Source organism: Chiloscyllium plagiosum, chromosome 5 (genome assembly GCF_004010195.1).
Source record: "Chiloscyllium plagiosum isolate BGI_BamShark_2017 chromosome 5, ASM401019v2, whole genome shotgun sequence".
NCBI classification, from domain to species: domain Eukaryota; kingdom Metazoa; phylum Chordata; class Chondrichthyes; order Orectolobiformes; family Hemiscylliidae; genus Chiloscyllium; species Chiloscyllium plagiosum.
In genome coordinates, this window is record NC_057714.1 from 8,465,429 (window position 1) to 8,485,474 (window position 20,046).

Consider the following 20,046-nt stretch of genomic DNA (forward strand, 5'->3'; position numbering starts at 1 on the left):
AGTTCCGCCTAGTCTAATAGCCTGTATCTCAGTATTCTCCTCGACAACATTGTCTTTTTCCTGTGTGAATACTGGCAAAAGATATTCATTTAGCACCTCGCCTAACTACTCGGACTCCACGCATAACTTCCCACTATTGTCCTTGACTGGCCCTAATCTTTCTTTAGTCATTCTTTTATTCCTGACATATCTTTAGAAAGCTTTAGGATTTTCCTTGATCCTACCTGCCAAACATTTCTCATGTCCCCTCCTGGCTCTTCTTAGCTATCTCTTTAGTTGCCACTCATCTCTATATTATCACATTGGAATCTAATTAATTGACTGAATAATTTTGAGAGATTCCAAGAATATGAAATTTGGTATAAATATTTCAATTCTTTATTCATTTTTTGAGAGTCAGCTTTCATTTTGGGATCTTCCTTCTGAATCTGGCTAGCTTCCATTTGATAATATGGCTGTGACAGAGGACTTTTAATAACATAATATTAGCTAGAACAGACATAATATAAACCCCTCAAAAGTAGGCTGTGGTTGAAAACTAATTCCATTTATGTCAGTGTTGTTGCTTTGAATTTCTTATGATCTTCCCTCATCAAGTTCATGGGAGAAACATTCTAGTCTCCGGAGTGGTGAAGACATCCTGAAATTAAATCTAGAAAGTCTTGTGCTTTTAATTGGAGCCTCAGTTTCAACCCTTCCAAATATATAATCCTTTTATTACTCTTGACATTTTCATTGTGAAATTTGTGTCATGGAAAACTATATAGCATTGTTAGCAACACCAGTTTCAGTCAAGTTGATGAGAAGACGACATTGGTCATTAATTATTTTCTTATGTGAATTATCACACTGAGCAAATAATTCCTAAAATATAGCCAAGTTTGGTTTCAAGCATTGTGACCCAGTTCTTACGGTTTCTGGATCAAACTTGGTCTTTGGACTAGCCTATCCATGCTTGCTGGGACCCTGTATGAAAGTATCCAATTCTGAGTTAGTCAGAGACTTGGATAATGTGGTATTTACCTGAGCTGTTACTCAGGAAATGTTAGACAGATTAAAAGCCATAGGTAACGGTAAAAGCCATGGGCGACACAGTGGCACCAGTGGTTAGCACTGCTGCCTCACAGTGCCAGAGATCCAGGTTCAATTCTCACCTCAGGCAACTGTCTGTGTGGAATTTGCACATTCTCCCCGTGTCTGCATGGGTTTCCTCCCACAGTCCAAAAATGTGCAGGTTAGGTGAATTGTCTATGCTAAATTGCCTGTAGTGTCAGGTGAAGGTGTAAATGTAGGGGAGTGGGTCTGGGTGGGTTGCTCTTCGGAGGGTCGGTGTGGACTTGTTGGGCCGAAGGGCCTGTTTCCACACTGTAAGTAATCTCATCTAAACTGACCAGTTACATACTGGGCAACTACATATCCCACTAATGCCCAACAACCCCCCAGTCCACGAATCTCACCCACCTGACACCTTACCCAGTCGCTCACTCACTCTACCTACCCATTCATTGTCATTTATCACCCATTCGTAATTGACATTTAAACTTGCCATATACAAGCTACCTCCATAAAAAGGCAGCTTGGCTTGGCTTGTCTTCCCCTGACTCTCTCGCAGTCTGAAAATGTTCTGAGAAATGCTATGTTCTGCTTTTCTGGAGAAACCAGGTTCAAAAGAACCAGCAAAAATTGTGGAGTAATGTCAACTGTATGCACTGGAAATGAGGTGATGTCTAGTTGCAATATAAGAGATTCTGAAAATTAAATTCTGACAAATTAAATGTAGAGATGTTGCTCCCTTTGGCTGAAGAGGTTGAATTAGAGACACGCAAATAAATTTTCACAGAACTGGACTGACTCCAGAAGCATTGAAAATGATGGATCAGGCCTGATTGAGAAAGTGCCCATTTCTGACAGGCAGAGATAACAGAACAGGTCTTTAATCCCATGGGCAGCAAGGCTGAATTCAGCAAGCCCATTTCAAATTAACGCTGTATTCAAACAAGCCTGATGGTTTCAAAGGCTTTTCAAGATGGAGTTGAATTGAGCTCTTGGGGCTAAAGGGATCCAAGGATATGAGAGTAAAATAGGAACTGACTATTAATTTGGATTATCAGTCAAGATTGAATGACAGGACAGGCTTGAAGACCCAAGTGGCTTACTCCTATTTTCTATGTTTGACCTGTAGATTTTGGTGAAAGGTGGATTAGGTTTGTTTAGGTGTCAGATTTTTCAAATCCCCGGCTATTTAAATATGAAAAAAGAAGCTGAAGCTATCAGTAAGAGTTAAAAGTTGGATTACTGTGATTGACCTACCATTTAGTGTAGTTTAGTAAAAGCCACTACCATCTGTTCTCGTAGTTTCAGTAGAATTCTTTGTCGATGTTTTCCAAGCCTGTTACACATGAGATTACTATGAATATTTGGCTGAGTTAAAATTTAAAAAGCCCCTATTTTAATTGGTGGTGGGAGGCGATTGCATGGGGGTGGTTGGTTCACAATGTGATTGAATGCTTAGTGAGGTTGCCAAATGTTTCACTGTTTGGGATGTGGTCACCTGAATAGAAATTTGTTTGAAACAGATAGAATACTTCAAATGGGTTTCATGAAATTCAGCATCAAGTGTGCATGAGAGGGAGCTACATTAGATTTGGAAATTCACCTTTTTCCATCTCTACAAAGCTCCTATAGTCTCTTCAAAGCAGATACTCAGTGTGTGGCTGGGGACGTGGCATGGAGGGAATATGAGTTGGCAACGGTGTTAAGGAAATAGGGGAGTAAGGGCTAGAAGGTCTAGCTGTTTAATGTAACTGGACCAAAGTTCCAGACAACTGACCACCTTTGAACCAACTTGTGTTATCATGTGCCTGTCTCATGACTGCTTACACTTGCTGCATGGTTCAGAGGGCCCAATTCTATTTCACCATCTCTTTCAAGTGCTTTAAATAGATGTGCTTCTGCTAATTAGCGAAATTTCTGAAGTTACTTGCCTCAGTAGCACAAATCTAACCAGTAAAGGGGATGAGGATTCTGTCATTTGTGACTGAGATGAGAGAGTTTTTTTCCACAATGTTGAATTTGTGGAAAGCTCTAATCCGGAGAATGGTTGCTCGTCAGATGTTGAGGATGTGGACTCGTGCAAGAAAATGGAGTTGAGGGTGAAGATCATTCATGATCCTATTGAATGGAGCTACAGGCTCAAGACAGCATATGGTTTGTTCCCGCTCTTATTTTTATGTTCTTGGGTAATAGGAAATGGAAGGAGCTAAAAATAACAACGTGAGGGAACACACTCTGTTCTTCTCCAACCCATTTTACAACTTATTACCTACAATTATTTGCAAATATTAAAGCCACAATAGCATTGCTAAGTGGCTGGAACCCTTGTAGCGAATAGACTTACTTATAAACCTAGGATCTTGTATGTTTTTTTACAACTGTCAATTGTTAGTTCACTATCACAGGTTGATGTATCTGAACTTCTAAATGGCTCTTCATTTCTTCTGCTTTTCATGTCAACTTTCTTTCTTTATTTTTCCCAAAACATCATCAAATTGTCTATCTGATATATCCTCCTGAAATGAGCCATTTTCAATCAACCACAATCCTATCTTCATGTTGTTTAAGTGTCTCCTGTCTGACTATTAGGAACTGGGTCATACTGTTTAAATATAGAAAGCTGCAAGAAGTTAGGGCACAACACAAAAATGCTAAACAGAGCAGTTTTGATTGCGACTTCCATTTCTTTCCTCTTTGTTATTTCCTTGAACAGTAAATCAACGGTAAAAAACAGGGAAGGCCACCGATATCCTTGCTTATGAATCAAAATGGTCTGTCATTTTTTTTCTGTTCTTCTGTAGGAAAATAGCCAACTTAAGCATTAGTGAAAGAAAGTAGTATTGAAAAATATATTTAATACTGCTGTCTCTACAGTCTATTCTTTTCAGTCATATTTTGGTTTCTCTATAGCATAGTGTGGTTGTGATACACAGTAAAGATTCAGTATACTTACAATCAATAAGCTGATCATTCACTGCCCTTTTCTGAGTTTAATGTTGTCTATCTTTGATTTTTGTACCTCTTTTAATAGTTAAAATAATGAGCTAAATTTGTAGTCATCAAATTGAACAATATTAATTCCAAATGTTTATAGCCTTGTAACCTTTTAAGGTCCTAAAATACCATCGACAATAAATTTTCTTATTGTTTAATTACTTAAGTTACATTAATGTTTTATGTATGTATTTACCACAGTAAAGCAGTAGTTTGTGTATTGCTGATGAAAAATGACCCTTACTTTTGTCACTTGAAAGCTCTGTGATTAGAATGCTAAGCCAACATTTGAACGGTTTTGATAGCAGCTGAATGGTGTGTAAATACAAGCTGTTTATTTGCCAGAACCTTCCAGATTTATGATTACTATGGAAACCACATAATGAATGCGTTACAACCATCTGTGTGGTTTGACTTTTGCTGTGTTGTTTGTGTTTACTATGGTTAAAATTCTGCGAATGACTTGTCAAATGTCCGTGTCAGTTGCTAACAAAACTTAATTAATCACAAAGGTGACAAGCTGTCAATCATCCAGACCAAGACATCATTGATTGTTATATGCAATGGCCAAGAGAGTAGTGCTGATGATCAAAATGCCTGTGTATTTTTATTGTTTTATAAATTACACTGCAAGCCTATATGCATTCAACATAAATGCATTCTGTATTAAGATTATCTTTTTAAAAATTGGTCTGGTAGTGCTGTTCCCAAAAGACTGGGTGGGTGCACAAGTACCAGTCGAATTTTCATGAATGCAGTTTTCTTTTCAAAATCTATGTGTCAACCTCTGAAAGTGTGGAATTTCTTAAGCTTGGGGGTCTATTCTGCCTGAGAAGGTCTTATCTCTGTGGAGGAAAATATTGTTGAATGTAAAATTGGAGATTCCCTTGGATAGGGAGGAGGTAATAATTGGCTAGAATTTCCACTAAACTTTTATACATGATGCCTCCTGCTGGTAAGTGAATGTGGCGCAACAACAGAATTAGATTTCGTTATGGTATCTCTTAGAGTCCTATTGCCACTCATTGGGTAAACAAATGAAAAAACATCCACTTGAGTGAGATACAGGAAGCCTGCTGGTGTGTGTATAATAGAACTGCATGATAAAATGTTAGCTGGGATTTATCCTTGGAAGACTTAAAGTTTCTAAAGGCTAATTAATGCTTAATTACTTCTATGCCATAAGAGGACCGCCAGCTTTGCTTCATAATTTTCCTGTGTAACTTATTTTTCGAATCAACTTATTTTTCTAATCAACCAGTTTAGAGATGCTATTACACTGGTTCAGGTGGGACTTGAACCTGGGCCTCCCAGTCCAGAGCTGGGATACTACCACTGTGCCACTGTGTCTGCTGTTTGTTCTGCACTACAAGAACCCTAATTTTTGTTTTCTGTTTTCCTCCTTCTATTTTTCTTATCAACCTGTTCAGAGATGATATTGCACACCTCTGGAGCAGGTGGGTCCTGGGCATCCTGGTCCAGGATGGGTCACTCCCGCAGAACCACAAGGGAGCTCTATAGCATGCAACTTTTTCTTTTACATGGCCAGTGAGTTTTTTTCCCCCCTCTAAATCACTTGTGGTAATGTATTATGAACAAGAAAGGAAAGACACTTTTGTGAATAGACTTTATCCCGTATATTTTTCCACTACCAGGAAAACTGTGTGGCCATTTGTGTTTTAACCAACCAAAGTCTGTTACGGGTAATTCTGACATCAAAAACGTGAGAGGGGACATGGTCGGAAGAGGTGGAGGAAACTACATGAAAACAGAGGGAGGGGGAAATGAAGCATTCCATCCCTCAGTGCTCAGCTCTCTCTCAAGGCATTAAGAACATTGGTAGACATTGCATGATCGTTCTCCAGTGACACCCAGGATCAAATGTAACAGCAGAGAGGATAGGCAATCAGCACAGATGACCACCTCCACAGAGCACTGCCTGGACCTGTTTATAGGCAGCCTGACAAGGCCCAGGAGCAGACCCACAAGGGCATCCTCCAATCTGCCTGCACTCCTCTGCACTGGGTGCCCAAAGATCAGGAGTGTCAGGCTGAAATACAACCAAAAGTACTAAAACTGGTTTATCAAATGACAAAAAAGAAGTGGGATATATCTTTGGATGACATGAAGTTTTAAAAGGCTGATTGATGCTTAATGATGTGACTAGCTGCAATGAAATAAATGTTGTAAGGATCTTTAGGAAAATTAATATTGTAAACCGAGCAGATATGTATAAAATATTTCTGGTGAAGTTAGCTTTGTTATTGCAGCAAATTCTTCAAACCCAATCCCATGTCATTCCATCCTTCCCATGCCATCCCTCTCATGCCCATACCCATTATATCACTTTCATCCTTCCCATATAATCCCATGCCAACCTAATCTCCAACGCATTTCTTTTGTCTGCATTCTCTCCCTTGCCATCCCCTGTCTCTCCCTCCTTTAACATCCTCATGCTATGCTGTCATTTCCCACTTTGCTACAATGCCACTGTCACCCATCAGGACAACTGCAACCACCCTTGCTATTCCTTGTCTCCCCATACCATTAATCAGCCCACTAGTATTCATGATCACATTCCAGTTTTCCATCTGCTCTTCCCACTTCTTCTTTGTCAAGAGCATAGTGACCGTGTTCAGGAAATGGCAAGAGCTGAGGGGCAGACACAGTGAACAGTGCTGAGAAATGATAAGAACTGATGCCTGCTGACACCAGAGTACATCAAACACAGCCCATAACTAGAGCCAGGGCATAGAAGCTGTAGTCCCATAATCAAAGTCAGAGACCAGGAGCTCTCGATCCCATGATTGGGGCCAAAGAGCACGAGGTGGTGCCCCATAACTTGGATCAGAGAGCCGGAGCCCAGGGGCCAATAACTGTGGCACGTGTGCCTGTCTCTATGTATTCAGTCAAGCCATTGACTAATCAGAAATTTCAGACAGATAAAAGCTGTTATAGATACTTTGTTTCTCATGTATCCCTCAACAACATTGTTTCAAACACCTCATCATTAAAAAGATTGATTACAAAAGCAGTCTATCAGCCCACTAGTATTCATGATCACATTCCAGTTTTTCATCTGCTCTTCCCACTTCTTCTTTGTCAAGAGCGTAGTGACCGTGTTCAGGAAATGGCAAGAGCTGAGGGGCAGAGCACAGTGAGCAGTGCTGAGAAATGATAAGAACTGATGCCTGCTGACACCAGAGTACATCAAACACAGGCCATAACTAGAGCCAGGGCATAGAAGCTATAGTCCCAAAGTCAGAGACCAGGAGCTCTCGATCCCATGATTGGGGCCAAAGAGCACGAGGTGGTGCCCCATAACTTGGATCAGAGAGCGGAGCCCAGGGGCCAATAACTGTGGCACGTGTGCCTGTCTCTATGTACTCAGTCAAGCCATTGACTAATCAGAAATTTCAGACAGATAAAAGCTGTTATAGATACTTTGTTTCTCATGTATCCCTCAACAACATTGTTTCAAACACCTCATCATTAAAAAGATTGATTACAAAAGCAGTCTTACAAGGTTTAAATGTTCTGAAAATGAAATTTTGACAGTGACTGATACATAGTCATTCTCCACAAATAATGAAAAATCAGTAAGTTATCTATTGGATCCAAAAATACATAACATTACTGATATATAACAAACATTATTTTGAGGTAAAGGTTCTGCAATTGCTTTGAAGTTGTTAATTTATAGTCAGTTTATATTTTCAAAACGCTTATCATTTTTCTACTTTTCAACCTATGCCGAAGCGTTTATTTAAAACGACAGGCGAGTTTTGAAAATTCAATTGTGAAAATATTTTTAAAAATCCTCTCAATATCACTAACTGTTGTGAATACAGAATTATTTAAAATTAACTTCATCCTTTATAGTCATTATTATTTTACAGCAAATAATTTTAGTCTACTGTGGTTTGTTTCTAAAATCATAGAATCCCTACAGGCCCTTCAGCCCAACAAGTCCACACCGACCCTCCAAAGAGTAATCCACCCATACTCATTCCCCTACCCAATAACTCTACATTTACCCTTGACTAATGCACTTAACCTACACATCCCTGAACACTAAGGGCAATTTAGCATGGTCAGTTCACCTAACCTGCACATCTTTGGATTGTGGGAGGAAACCAGGGCACCCGGAGGAAACCTACATAAACATGGAGCATGTGCAAACTCCACACAGACAGTCACCCAAAGCTAGAATCGAACCCAGGTACCTGCTAACTACTGAGCCACTGTGCCGACCTTTTTTTTTGGTCAATCAGTGGAGCAAATCAAGATGATAGTGAAGACGTACATATGGGGGACATAAATACAGAGATTTACTGAATATACAGAAAGAAATGTGTTGATGCAATAACTTTTATATGTTTCAGTTTTTCGCAATTCACAGTAAATGTTCATTTTGTTCTAAATTACTGGATAAACTTATTTTCCTGTATTTAAATATTAATTTTTGATATAGTGTAGACTACATCTTGCTCACAAGATTAGCTGCAAATCAGATGGGCAGGAATTAAGATTTTAGGTTGTATTGTAATTTTCAACTACTGGGCTAATATCTTCTGAATGTGCATTTTTAATCACATTAGTCCCCGTTTTGTACTATAGTGTATTCTTTTCCATTTGGAATAATACACTTATACTGTGCTCTTCAGATGAGGTCATGTTATGAGTCATTCAAACTGGGTTAGATTTCCTTTTTACTGAGCTTGTTTCAACTTATACTGAGCTGCTGCTTTGTTTTTGATTGGGTATTTCATCAGCATCAAGCATTGATTCAATTAACAGCCACTTTTAAGCAGGAGGGTCTCCTCCACAATGGTGGATAATCGGGTTCCTCTGAGTGATTTTTTTCATGTACATAAATTATACAGTATTTATGATAGTTATTTATTTTTCTCTTCACCACCCATCCCCTTCCCCCACACATACACAGAAGAAGAGAATGATTTCCAACAACCTCTATCACGATTTGATGAAACTGAAAAGAAGCAGCAACAGAGTGGTGGGAGTAAAACAGGTACAGTGATTGAAATGATTTTTGAATAGGCAAAGGTGAAGATATTTCTACCATTAATTGCTAGAACGTGTTCCAGGTGGCTTAAGTTTTCCTTGTTTATTTTGTCAGGCAAGTAGTGGAGTAACCACATTGGAATAAAATTAATGCAATTCCACTTGGAGCAAGGCAGTTTTCCTAACATTTGAGTCACTGGATTACTTTGTTTGAGATTGAGCATCATTTTCCCTCAAATACTCACTTTACCCCATGAACAATTGAATTATATACATTTGTAAAAACTAGCTACCTAGGATAGATGCTTGTTGCCTTGACATCAAGAATTAACTTATTTCATTCTCTTCTATGGTTCTCTCATGCATCGTGTTTCAGTGCATACAGTGACATCAAGCTGTTCAACTGGGGAGAACATGCAGTCAAATATGTCATCACCTGATGACTGCACAGTTGCTGTTTCCACAGTGGTAGCTGTACAGTACAAATGCTTAAAATCAGAAATGCAAACAGAAAATGCTGAAAATATTCAGATAAGGCAGCATTTGTGGAGAAAGGAACAGCTAACATTTAAGGTTGATGTTTCAGATTGTGATGAAAGATCATTGAAACCTTAATTGTTTTTGTCTCTTTCTGCAGAGCAGCTTGACTTTTTCAGCATTTTCTATTTTTATGTCACTGTATAATGTTTCGGAATAGAAATTCTGATTGCTAATTCCCTTCTATTTCCCTGGCTGGTTACTAATATCTTGGTACAGTAGCACTTGGAATCTTGCTCAACCTCTCTAGTTTTGTCATTACACCAGTTGTAGTATAGTGTGTTACACCATTGGTATGTGTTCATTTTCCTCTTTGAGTGTGTTTCCTAAAAGTGCAGTAGTTCTTTCAGATAAAGTATTTGCCCACCCAATTTACTACTTTTTAAAATATTTTAATGTAATTGTTTTGGAAGTTTACATTTTTAAAAGGAGAAATACATATTCATGTGAGATAAGAGTGTTGGGTTTTTGCTGGGAGGTTTGTGCTGATTATTCTTCAAATGGTTCAATAGTAGGTAAGTTCCTTTCATTTAAAAACTGTCTCCAAAAATTTTTTAAGATGTGCATTTTTCTAATTTCCAAGTTTTTTGATGTGTTGTATTTGATGGTATTCACTGATTAGTTAATTCAAGCATTTGAGAATTACTCAATGACCATTTGATTGGTGCAGAAGAATATAAATTTGGTATTTTAAAGCTTTCGATTTCCCCCCCCCCCCCCATATGACCAACGTTTAAAAATATTTTATTGATAAAATGTAAATTGGGGATTCATAATTGGGCAAACATTTAGAGAATCACATAGTGTATAGACTCAAACTACAAGCCAATCTGTATCGCATTCCACTCCCCCCCTCCCCCCCTTCTAAAATGTATCAGTACCACAGAGCCTCCGTGCATGGTAGGCAAAATTTCTCTTAAATGTGATTATCTCTCTTCCAATCATCACTTTCTACAGCAACCCCTATGGGAAGTTGAGGAACTAGTCTGGCTTTTTATCCAATTTTATGTACTTATGTGGCAGGAGCAAAGCTCATATGTATTGATTAGTGTATGTGGGGGCCACTTGAGAAGGATTTATAAAATAAGCCAATTTAGTTGTGCCTGAATTACTTTGTAATGACTCAATTACCTTTATTTCTGTGCAAAAGAGATTTAGGTGAATAAATTAGCAAATCATCATTGGGGAAGTGTCACCATGACAGGACAGCTTATAGACATAATACACAGTTGCTGTCACACCTTTAGGATTCTGATATAGACATCTGTGTATACTTTGTGGTTTAGTGAAACAGACTTCTGTCATTCAGAGGCTGACATGGGCCCTAGAGTTACCCTGGGGACCAGCAATGTAGATGTCTCTGAAAAGGTCAACATGACACAGGCTCTTATGATCGACCCACTGCTCTGTCTGCTTTGATAAAAATCAGATAAACTTAAGACTGCTAATTGATCTGCAGCCCAGTTAAATGTTGGCCATGCATATCTTCATTGCATGTGATTAGTGTAAAAAGCAAATGAAGACTGCTTAAATATGAAATGCTGGTGACACACCGAATTAAAAATCAGAACAGAACGTACCTGGATCGGGAGAAGTTTTGCATAAATGCCTCTGATATAATTATTAACTCAAGACCAACTACTATAGTTCCATTGGATCATATAAGTGTGACCTTGCACAGTTGCATTTAATTTCTAGTAGGGGTGAAAACATACTACATCATGAACTCAAGGACATTGAATTTGCTACGACAACTCCAAGACACACAGTGTAGGGTAAATCTGCTTATTAGAAACGTACACCTCCCCACAATTAAATGAGGCTTTGCAATTGTATCTGTAATGTGTCCTGCAAGGAAATGCAGTCAGGGTTATCTTCCTCATCATTTACACCAAATATATCATTGCTTTAGTGCTGCCAAACAAAGAATGGGTGGACAGGCAGTATATGCACAGGAAGTTACTTTTCAGATCCTTTCCTATTATGGCATATGGAGAGGAAACAGAACTCACTTTGAGGATAGCCCACAGAGGAAGTTAGAAGCAAGTTACTGTTAGACTTTGGATTACACACAAGCTTCACATAAAGGAAGTGGTCAGTGGGTCATCTAATGACAATATTTGAGGATAACCAGAAAACGCAGCGAATGGTTACTTGTCTTGGTTTGTTTGAGAGGTTTTTTAAAACTTTATTCCTATTGTTTTGCTGTATGGTAACAATGAAATTCTCTGAAATTCTCTAAATGTTGACATAGTACTTGATATAAACAATTGAGATGATGCTGTTGTTCACTAATGACCTTTGCCCTTATCTAACTAGTTAACTATGTAACCCTAGAAGTTCAGTTGCTATGCAGATCAGAAAGTAGACAAGGGTATTTCTTTCTTGCTGAGCATCCTTTAATATGAACTTCTGACCTTGCTGAAGAATGTCAGATATTTTCAGTCCGACTTAGCCTTACAGAGAGGAAGCGATTGTCTACATAAACTATTTGAAGTTTTAAAGTGCAAATAAAATATTTCTAGTTATCGTGGATTACACTTCATCAATACTGCCTACTTGTACCAAATCTCTCGCATTTTAAATGTTGGTCATTTTTGATTAATGAGTGAAAGTTACCACTTTAAAAAAAAACGTTATTACTGTCATCCATTGAGGAAGCTTTCCCAATTTTATTGTTTTGAATGTAGAGGTGCAAAAGAAAGAGCAAGCTTGAACGTTGGAGAATTTTTAATGGAATTTTATATTTTCCCCTTTTCCTTAGGCTTTTGGTCTTGCAACTTGCTCATACCCTTGCAACTAAATTGATCATACATGACGATGTAACATCTGATTCCTTTTTACCATTACCCCCTCTCCTGAATTCACCCTCCACCAAATTTCACCACCCAACGTTTTGGTGAGGGATTAGGTGGTGGCTGCAGGTAGTGGTCCATGAGGAAATGTGAATTCAAGTTAAGGGTGATGAAAAGAAGTTCTTGGAAATCAATATGTGGAATGGACTCCCTCCATCATCTGTGCAATGTTCTGCGTAGACCCATGACATCTCAGGCCAGCACTGGTCTGATACCCAGTAATCTTCCGACTGTCAGGGACTTCAGCTGACAGAGACTTCCCCAACTTCTTTTTATTCATTCATGGAATCAGGACCTCGCTGGCTAAGTCAACATTTGTTACACATCCCTAATTACTGAGACGGCAGTTAAGAGCCAACCACATTGCTGTGGTTCTGAAGTCATGTGTAGGCCAGATCAGGTAAGGACGGAAGTTTCCTTCCCTAAAGGACATTAGTGAACCTGATGGATTTTTCAAACAATCAATAGTGGCTTTACGGTCATCTTTAATTGCAGCTTTTTATTGAATTCAGATTTCACTATCTGCAATTGTGTGATTTAAATCCAGGTTCCGGGAATGTTAACTAGGTCTCTGGATTAACAACCCAGTGATAGTGCCACTAGGCCATCACCTCCCCTGGAAAGTGCTGGAATGTGTTCGTGAAATAGTCACAAGAACTTGCACTGATTCTACACATGAGCTCTCAGAAACCTGCAATAATGTAATTGCTATGACTGATGTTCTCTAATTGTTATTGTTCTTCACGTGGACTCACTGATAACACTGTTGGCTTTGCCCTTCTGAGCCTTTGGTCATGACCTGCAGTCATGCACACTAGGAATAGTCATTTAAAAAACCTTTTCTGATGATTTATATTTTCGTGTATCAAATATGAACTTAATTGCATATTTGAGCCAGATCTATCCTTACATACACCTGTAAAACTAGTATTTTTATAATGAAAACACAATGGATTATAAATTCATGTTGGGCTAGAGCATAAAACAATAGTGAAATGGAGTTGCCTGGAAGAACGTAAAAGAAGAGAAATTGGGCAGCAAGAAGACAATTTATCCTATCTTTCCAAAACCCATTTTTATTCGTGCCTTTACAATATGAGCCAACGTTCAAAATACACAAGAGAGTGACAAGGAAGAAAAATAAGACAATTGTTAAAATTCATTTTGTTTTTGGGAAAAACTTATTTTAGAAAGGGCAGGTGAAAAATGTAGCCATGTTAATTAGACATGAATAAAGGAAGAAATATGAAAGATAATAAACCAGCATATCCCATATTTTGAATCCTGTTTAAAATGCTTTTTTTGATCATATAGAATTAATGGTACAGCACTGGAGACAGTCCTGAATCTCTGTGGCTTTATTTCTACACATTTCTATGGGCTAAAAGTTTAAAAACTAGTTACCGTGTAGAAGTAAGACTTTTAACTTTTTTTAAAAAATTTTTTTCTGAATGTCTTAAAGAAAATTTTAAATTATTTTAGATTATTCCTTTTAGATTATTTTTAAACTAAAATAATTTTTTCTTTAAGCGTATATGTGTTTATTCAATGAGTACCAAATGATTAGTTAACTTACACCAAAATATTAGCTAGCCTTATTACATATTCAACTGTTCAGACACCATATTTCCATTAATATTTAGTATACACAATCACTAAATTGAAGTGAGACAGAATTTGATATCCAGAACATTTAGATAATATCAATTTGCAATGGCAAACTCTTCAAAGCTGGTACTTCAGCTCATTTTAGATTATTTGTACCTCACTGATTTATTAGGGGATTGATTTTTTCAAATTAGCTAGGTAGCAGCAAATTTTTAATTTGAACAGATGTTTGGATAAATTAGTCCACTTTGTGCAACTTGATCAGCTAACTTCAGAAGTAATCTAGATTTACAACAGGACTTGGAATACTCCGTACTGAGTTGCAGCGAGATGTAAACAAGGAGAAACTGGTTTTATTACTATTAACGCTACTTTCTTTTTAAAAATCTATAAATTGGGTATTTAACATTTATTTTAAAGAATGCATAAAATAAGTTTTACCTCATGGAAAGTACATGAGAGTGAACATAACCTTTTTCAAAATAAATGCCTATTAAAGTTTAGCCATGAGTTCTTTACTTTGTCATGATGAAAAGATATTAAGATAAACCCTTGAACTATGTTGGGACTAATGGAGTACATGTGAAAATAAGATTTATTTTGCTTGATTAATTGAATTGTAAATTGTTCTCCATTCTCTGATACCAGTTTTCTTGTCCCATAATGAGAGGCAAAACAATACTGAGGTCATGTGATATGAAACAATTTTACAAATTTTTGAGATATGCACAAATAATCTGCTTAAATGTATAGTTGTGACATGCATCACAATTAAGCAACCAAATTGACCTGCTTTATCGAGATCACATTGTAGGTTGTGAGATAAACTGCCAAAGTTAATCAAACACAGCCCCAGAATTAATGTTTGCTTAACGGGGTTATAGTGTAATCTAGAAAGTTCATGACCTCATGAGCATAGAATATTGCAAAATAACCTATTACTAGAAATATTAAAACTTTCAATTGTTGGGCTTCTGTTTGTTAATCTATAAATAAAAAATAAAAAATGCTTTTGTTAAAAAGTTATCCATCGTCAAATTACAGGTTAGTTTAAGAACCACAAAACTATGTACGTGAATTTGAGAGAAATGAATATTGAGATTGAATTTGATGTCTTAAGACAACGTTATTGTCAAACTGAGCTTTAGGTCTCCATGCATTCTTTCAGCATGAGCATGTATCACATTAATAATCAATATTTTAATAAAATCATTTAGTGAAGTGGGTTACTAAATAATTAAATAGAGATTAACCTTTGCCAAATATAAATAATATCAAAAACAGTATTTAAAAATAGAGCTTATTACCTCTACAGCTGGAGATTGACAGCAGCAATATTTTTCCGCTTGTTTGTAAACACAATTTCCCAAATGGCTCAGTGGTTAGCACTGCAGCCTCACAGGGCCAGGAACCTGGGTTCGATTCCAGCCTTGGGCGACTGTCTGTGTGGAGTTTGCACATTCTCCCCGTGTCTGCGTGGGTTTCCTCCAAGTGCTCCAGTTTCCTCCCACAGTCCAGGTCAGGTGGATTGGCCTTGCTAAATTAATTTCCCGTAGTTTTAGGTGCATTAGTCAGAGGGAAATGAGTCTGGGTGGGTTATTCTTCGGAGAGTCAGTATGACTTGTTTGGCCGAAGGGATTGTTTCCACAATGTAGTGAATCTATTCTGTTGAGCAGGGTGTTGTCCAATAAAGAACTGATTAGCTTTAGGTAAAGACGTGGATCTTGATTCAGATCCTACTTTATTTCAAAGGTCCCTGTACCTTTGAGAAATAGGGTGAAATGATATATTAACTATGTTGTGGCTTTTTAAACGTTAGAATGTTGTTGATTGCTTCAGAATAGTTTGAATGGTCTGTAGTACTCTGGAATTTGTCACAGCTATCGAAATGTGCACAATACTTTCAGAATAGGTTGTAGATATGGTTGTGCCACTGCCAGGTAGTTAACCACAGATCATCATTATATCAATTAGATAGAATTCTCTCAATTAGAGTCCAGTTTCCAACCAATGAGCACTCTTCCCTCATACAATATAAATAATTGGTATTTTGTGAATGTTGAGAGTAAGATGAAAAGCTTCAACAAAATATCTCATTGATATATAGATGTAGTTCTGCCAATAGATTGTGACCCATCCCTACTTTAATAGATTGCATACGTGTGTTCTGTGTTGGTCCCTTAGATATGCATATTATATTGTTAGTTCCATTCCAACCTGTCATAATACTTGAGATACAAAATTATTTTCTCAATAAGTTGTGGCATAAATATGTCTCTGGAGAATGAGGGATCACAACTCCAATTTGTATTTCAATATCACTTTTCATAAAACATCCTGATGAATTTCTCAGGTACTTATTAAAATGGGAACCAAGATAGACTAGGAACAATGAGGAGAAATGATCGAAAATTGTAGCTGCAGGCATGGTGGTTCAGGGAGAGAATCATAGACTCTATGGTCTAGGTAGCTAAAGGTTTGCCCTTTGAGTGATTAAAATTGGGGATATTTAATAGTATGAGTATCTCAAAGGCTATGGGACTAGAGGGGATAACCGAAAAGAAGGGGGATTTTAAAATTGAGATGTTGCTTCATCAGGAGTTAGCATAGGTTAACGAATACATGGGTGAAGGCTGAATGGAATTTCTTTTGGGTTAGGACACAACAGAATTTTGGATGACCTTAAGATGGTCAAGGATAGAATGTCGGAGACTAACTAGGTGTGTGCTTTGGAATATTCAAGTCAGGGATGAAAACGAAAGGTAAGTATAATGCATTGGTCCAACTTATGGCAATCACTGCCAGTATTCCCATTGCAATGAATTCTGGGTCAGTTATATATTCATGTAAATGAAATAGACTATGATATATAAAAAGTGTAGCAGCTGTTATCTAGACAATATGAACATCATATTCAAAGTAAAGATTAGATTAGATTGGATTACATTACATTACAGTGTGGAAACAGGCCCTTCGGCCCAACAAGTCCACACCGACCCGCCGAAGCGCAACCCACCCATACCCCTACATTTACCCCTTACCTAACACTATGGGCAATTTAGTATGGCCAATTCACCTAAAATTAAGGTTTTCTCTACAAAAGAAACTTTTTGATAGGCTGACCATCTCTTTAATACATTTAAGCTTTCTCCTCCCATTTATTTCCAACTATTTTTATTCTGTGGTTTTGTATTCCAAAGCACTGTCTCAGTCAAATGTAAAAGTGACTATACTGTAATTTTAATCCTTTGCTACTGGAGTTTTGAATTAATAATGACATTTTGTTTAGCTATTAAAAAAACTGAAAAAGACAAAGCCACTGACTACGCCAATTACTACCAAGGATTGTGGGATTGCTCAGGAGATCAGTCTGATGAACTGTCTTTTAAACGTGGTGATGTCATTTATATTCTTAACAAGGTAAGCTTATTTTCTTGGATTAAAAGCACTATTAATCACTGATTTGAAAATGTTAAACCACAAGGTTATTAATTGGAAATAGTGGTAATTTATTCTTGAATTTATATGAGCACTGATGTATACTTTTAGATGCATTCATATTTGTTCTTTACTACACTGCAGTTTACAAAGAAAAACATTTAAGTGGTAACAATGAATTTTTATTTTAAAAAACTATTTTGATATTACAATATTCAATTAGAGCATCAGTTGAGAATCACAGGAAATCAGAAAAAAAAACTCTTCAATGTTTGGAGTCATACCTAGCACAAAGAAATATGGCCTTGGTTGTTGGAAGCCAATCATCTCAGTCCTAGGATATCTCTACAGGAGTTCCTTAGGGATTTGTCCTTGGCCCAAACATTTTCAGCAGCTTCATCAGTGACTTTTCCTCTATTACAATGTTGGAAATTGGAATGTTTGCTCATGATCAGTGTTCATTTGCAGCTGTTCAGATAATGAAGCTGTCGATATTTGTGTGTTCTTATTTCCATTCAAGCTGCACTCAGAGGCATCTTGTAATTTGGTGTCCACTGAAACATTAGGTTTATGATGCTCAATTCAAAGAGATCTAACTTTATTTATTCTCTATTACAAGAGAGAAGCTTACAGGGTTTACAGAAGGGATTGCTTGGGTTGCAGGTTTCCCTGTAGTGGCTGATGCCGTTTTAAAAAGAATTGCTCATTAGAAATGCTATACCAGCATTTATTTCTTAGAGGCCATTTGAGAGTCAACAACATTTCTGGGTGTGCAGAATCACAGATAGCCAAGATCGGGTAAGGACAACAGATTTCCTTCCCTAAAAGACATTAGTGAAAGATGTCTGTTTTTACAATAATGAAGTGGTTACACAGCCGCTATTAGACTTGCTTTTAATTCCAGATTTTTTAAAAAACTGAATTCAAATTGCATCATGATAGGATTTGAATCCATGTCCCCAGATCATGAACTTGAAGTTCTGGATTGCTGGTCTAGTGATGTAATCACTACACGAACACCTCCCCTGCAGGCACTTGGCTTTTGCAAGTGTGGCATGCCAACTCTGCCACATAACAGAACTGAATGTGATATTGTTCCTTGAGGTGGTGTATTATGATAGTGCATCACTCAAGTCAGTGCCCAGTATCCTGGCAGCAATCGTAATCCCTTTATCCTGTGGCAGTCTGTTAAACCTGCTTCATTCCAGCTACCACAACAAGTTAAAGGCTGGTTACTTGGCAACAAATGTAAAAAAAAATTAAAGCCATAAGAAATTTATATATAAAATGTATACTGTATTCACATGTAAACTAATGCACATGCGCATACCCTTAATGTCAATCTTCCATGTTTCGTTATCTATCCTAGTTGTCCTAAGCAGTACTGCTTTACTGCCTGCAGCATGCCGAGTGGAGGATTGTTCAGTTTCAGTGAAGGTGACCACAATCAGCAGCTCTGGGCCTAGAAGATCCAACTTCAATCTGCACAATATCTGTGTGGTTGTGGAGTTGGATTTCTAAGTTGGTTGGCAGACAACAGCGATTTCAGAGTGTCACTGATGAGATGTAAATGTTGTCTTCCTCTGAAGGAAGCAGGTTATATCTCCATGTATCCACTTTCAGTCCTGTCAGCTATCTGAACAGTTCATTAAATAACTGATTTCAGGCCTGCTGTGAATTCTTGAAAGCCTCTTTGAACACTGGCTATGATGCCAATAGTCTTGAGTTTGATGGCAGCAAGCTGACCATTCACGATAAGCTGCCATTCAAGCTCAGACTAAGATTTGAGCATGAGTGCTTGTTTTGTAATAGAAGCAAAGACATTGACCATCAAATGCTGATTGGCTCCACAAGTGCATTAATTGTTTTGACCACCAGTACTATGTTTGAAAGGATGGACTCCAGATTTTGTTAAAAGCACCTGTGCCCACTTACTGCTGGACACTTCTGTTTTTCCTAACATTAAGTGAAGTCTTTCTGGCAGACTTCCTAATGCATCAGACATTTTGTTGTGTTTAACCATCACTCCATTCAGCTGCAGCTTAGCTACTGAAACCCTCATCCTCTTCAACAGAACATGTGCACAACCTCACCATCTGGCAAGCCATGGCTGCAGCCTCTTACTACATGCAGGTTCAGCTACTATCTAGCCTCTAAGATAAGTGCAGTGCTATTGTTTGTTTTATCATCAGTCTCTTCTTGCTGTTCTTCCATTACCTGGCTAGGTTACACGTCTTGCATATCTGAAAAGAAGTTGGACTAGCAATACTTTTGTGCCAAAAAGGTGAGGTTGAAGAAGCTAACAAGTATATGCTATGTCACCTGCAGCTTGCAAGTCAAAAAGTATGAGGGAATGAGGAGGAACTGGACGTGAGAAAAAGAAATGTCCAACGAATCCATTTTAAATGATTTCTGCCTGGGGTTGGCTGTACCAGTAATGGCCTTCACCTTCTTTTCTGGCAGAGTTAGCATGTTGAGGTGTGCATCTCCCTTCCAGTTAGTTCCTTCAGCCTTCAGTTGTTTAGACTTGTCCTAC

The 20,046-nt window shown here is 37.8% G+C and overlaps 1 protein-coding gene across 5 annotated transcripts in view; it reads left to right on the plus strand.

Moving 5' to 3' along the window:
* skap2 (src kinase associated phosphoprotein 2) overlaps positions 1-20,046 on the plus strand; it is a 277,737-nt gene that overhangs the window by 214,271 nt on the left and 43,420 nt on the right. For 4 of the 5 annotated variants that reach the window (XM_043689567.1, XM_043689565.1, XM_043689566.1 and 1 more), the window contains exons 10-11: positions 8,996-9,079; positions 17,362-17,492. In XM_043689567.1, the coding sequence (XP_043545502.1) occupies positions 8,996-9,079; positions 17,362-17,492 (215 nt within the window). Of the gene's footprint in view, positions 1-8,995; positions 9,080-12,373; positions 12,818-17,361; positions 17,493-20,046 lie in introns of those variants that run through there. The other variant, XM_043689569.1, reaches the window with a different exon arrangement.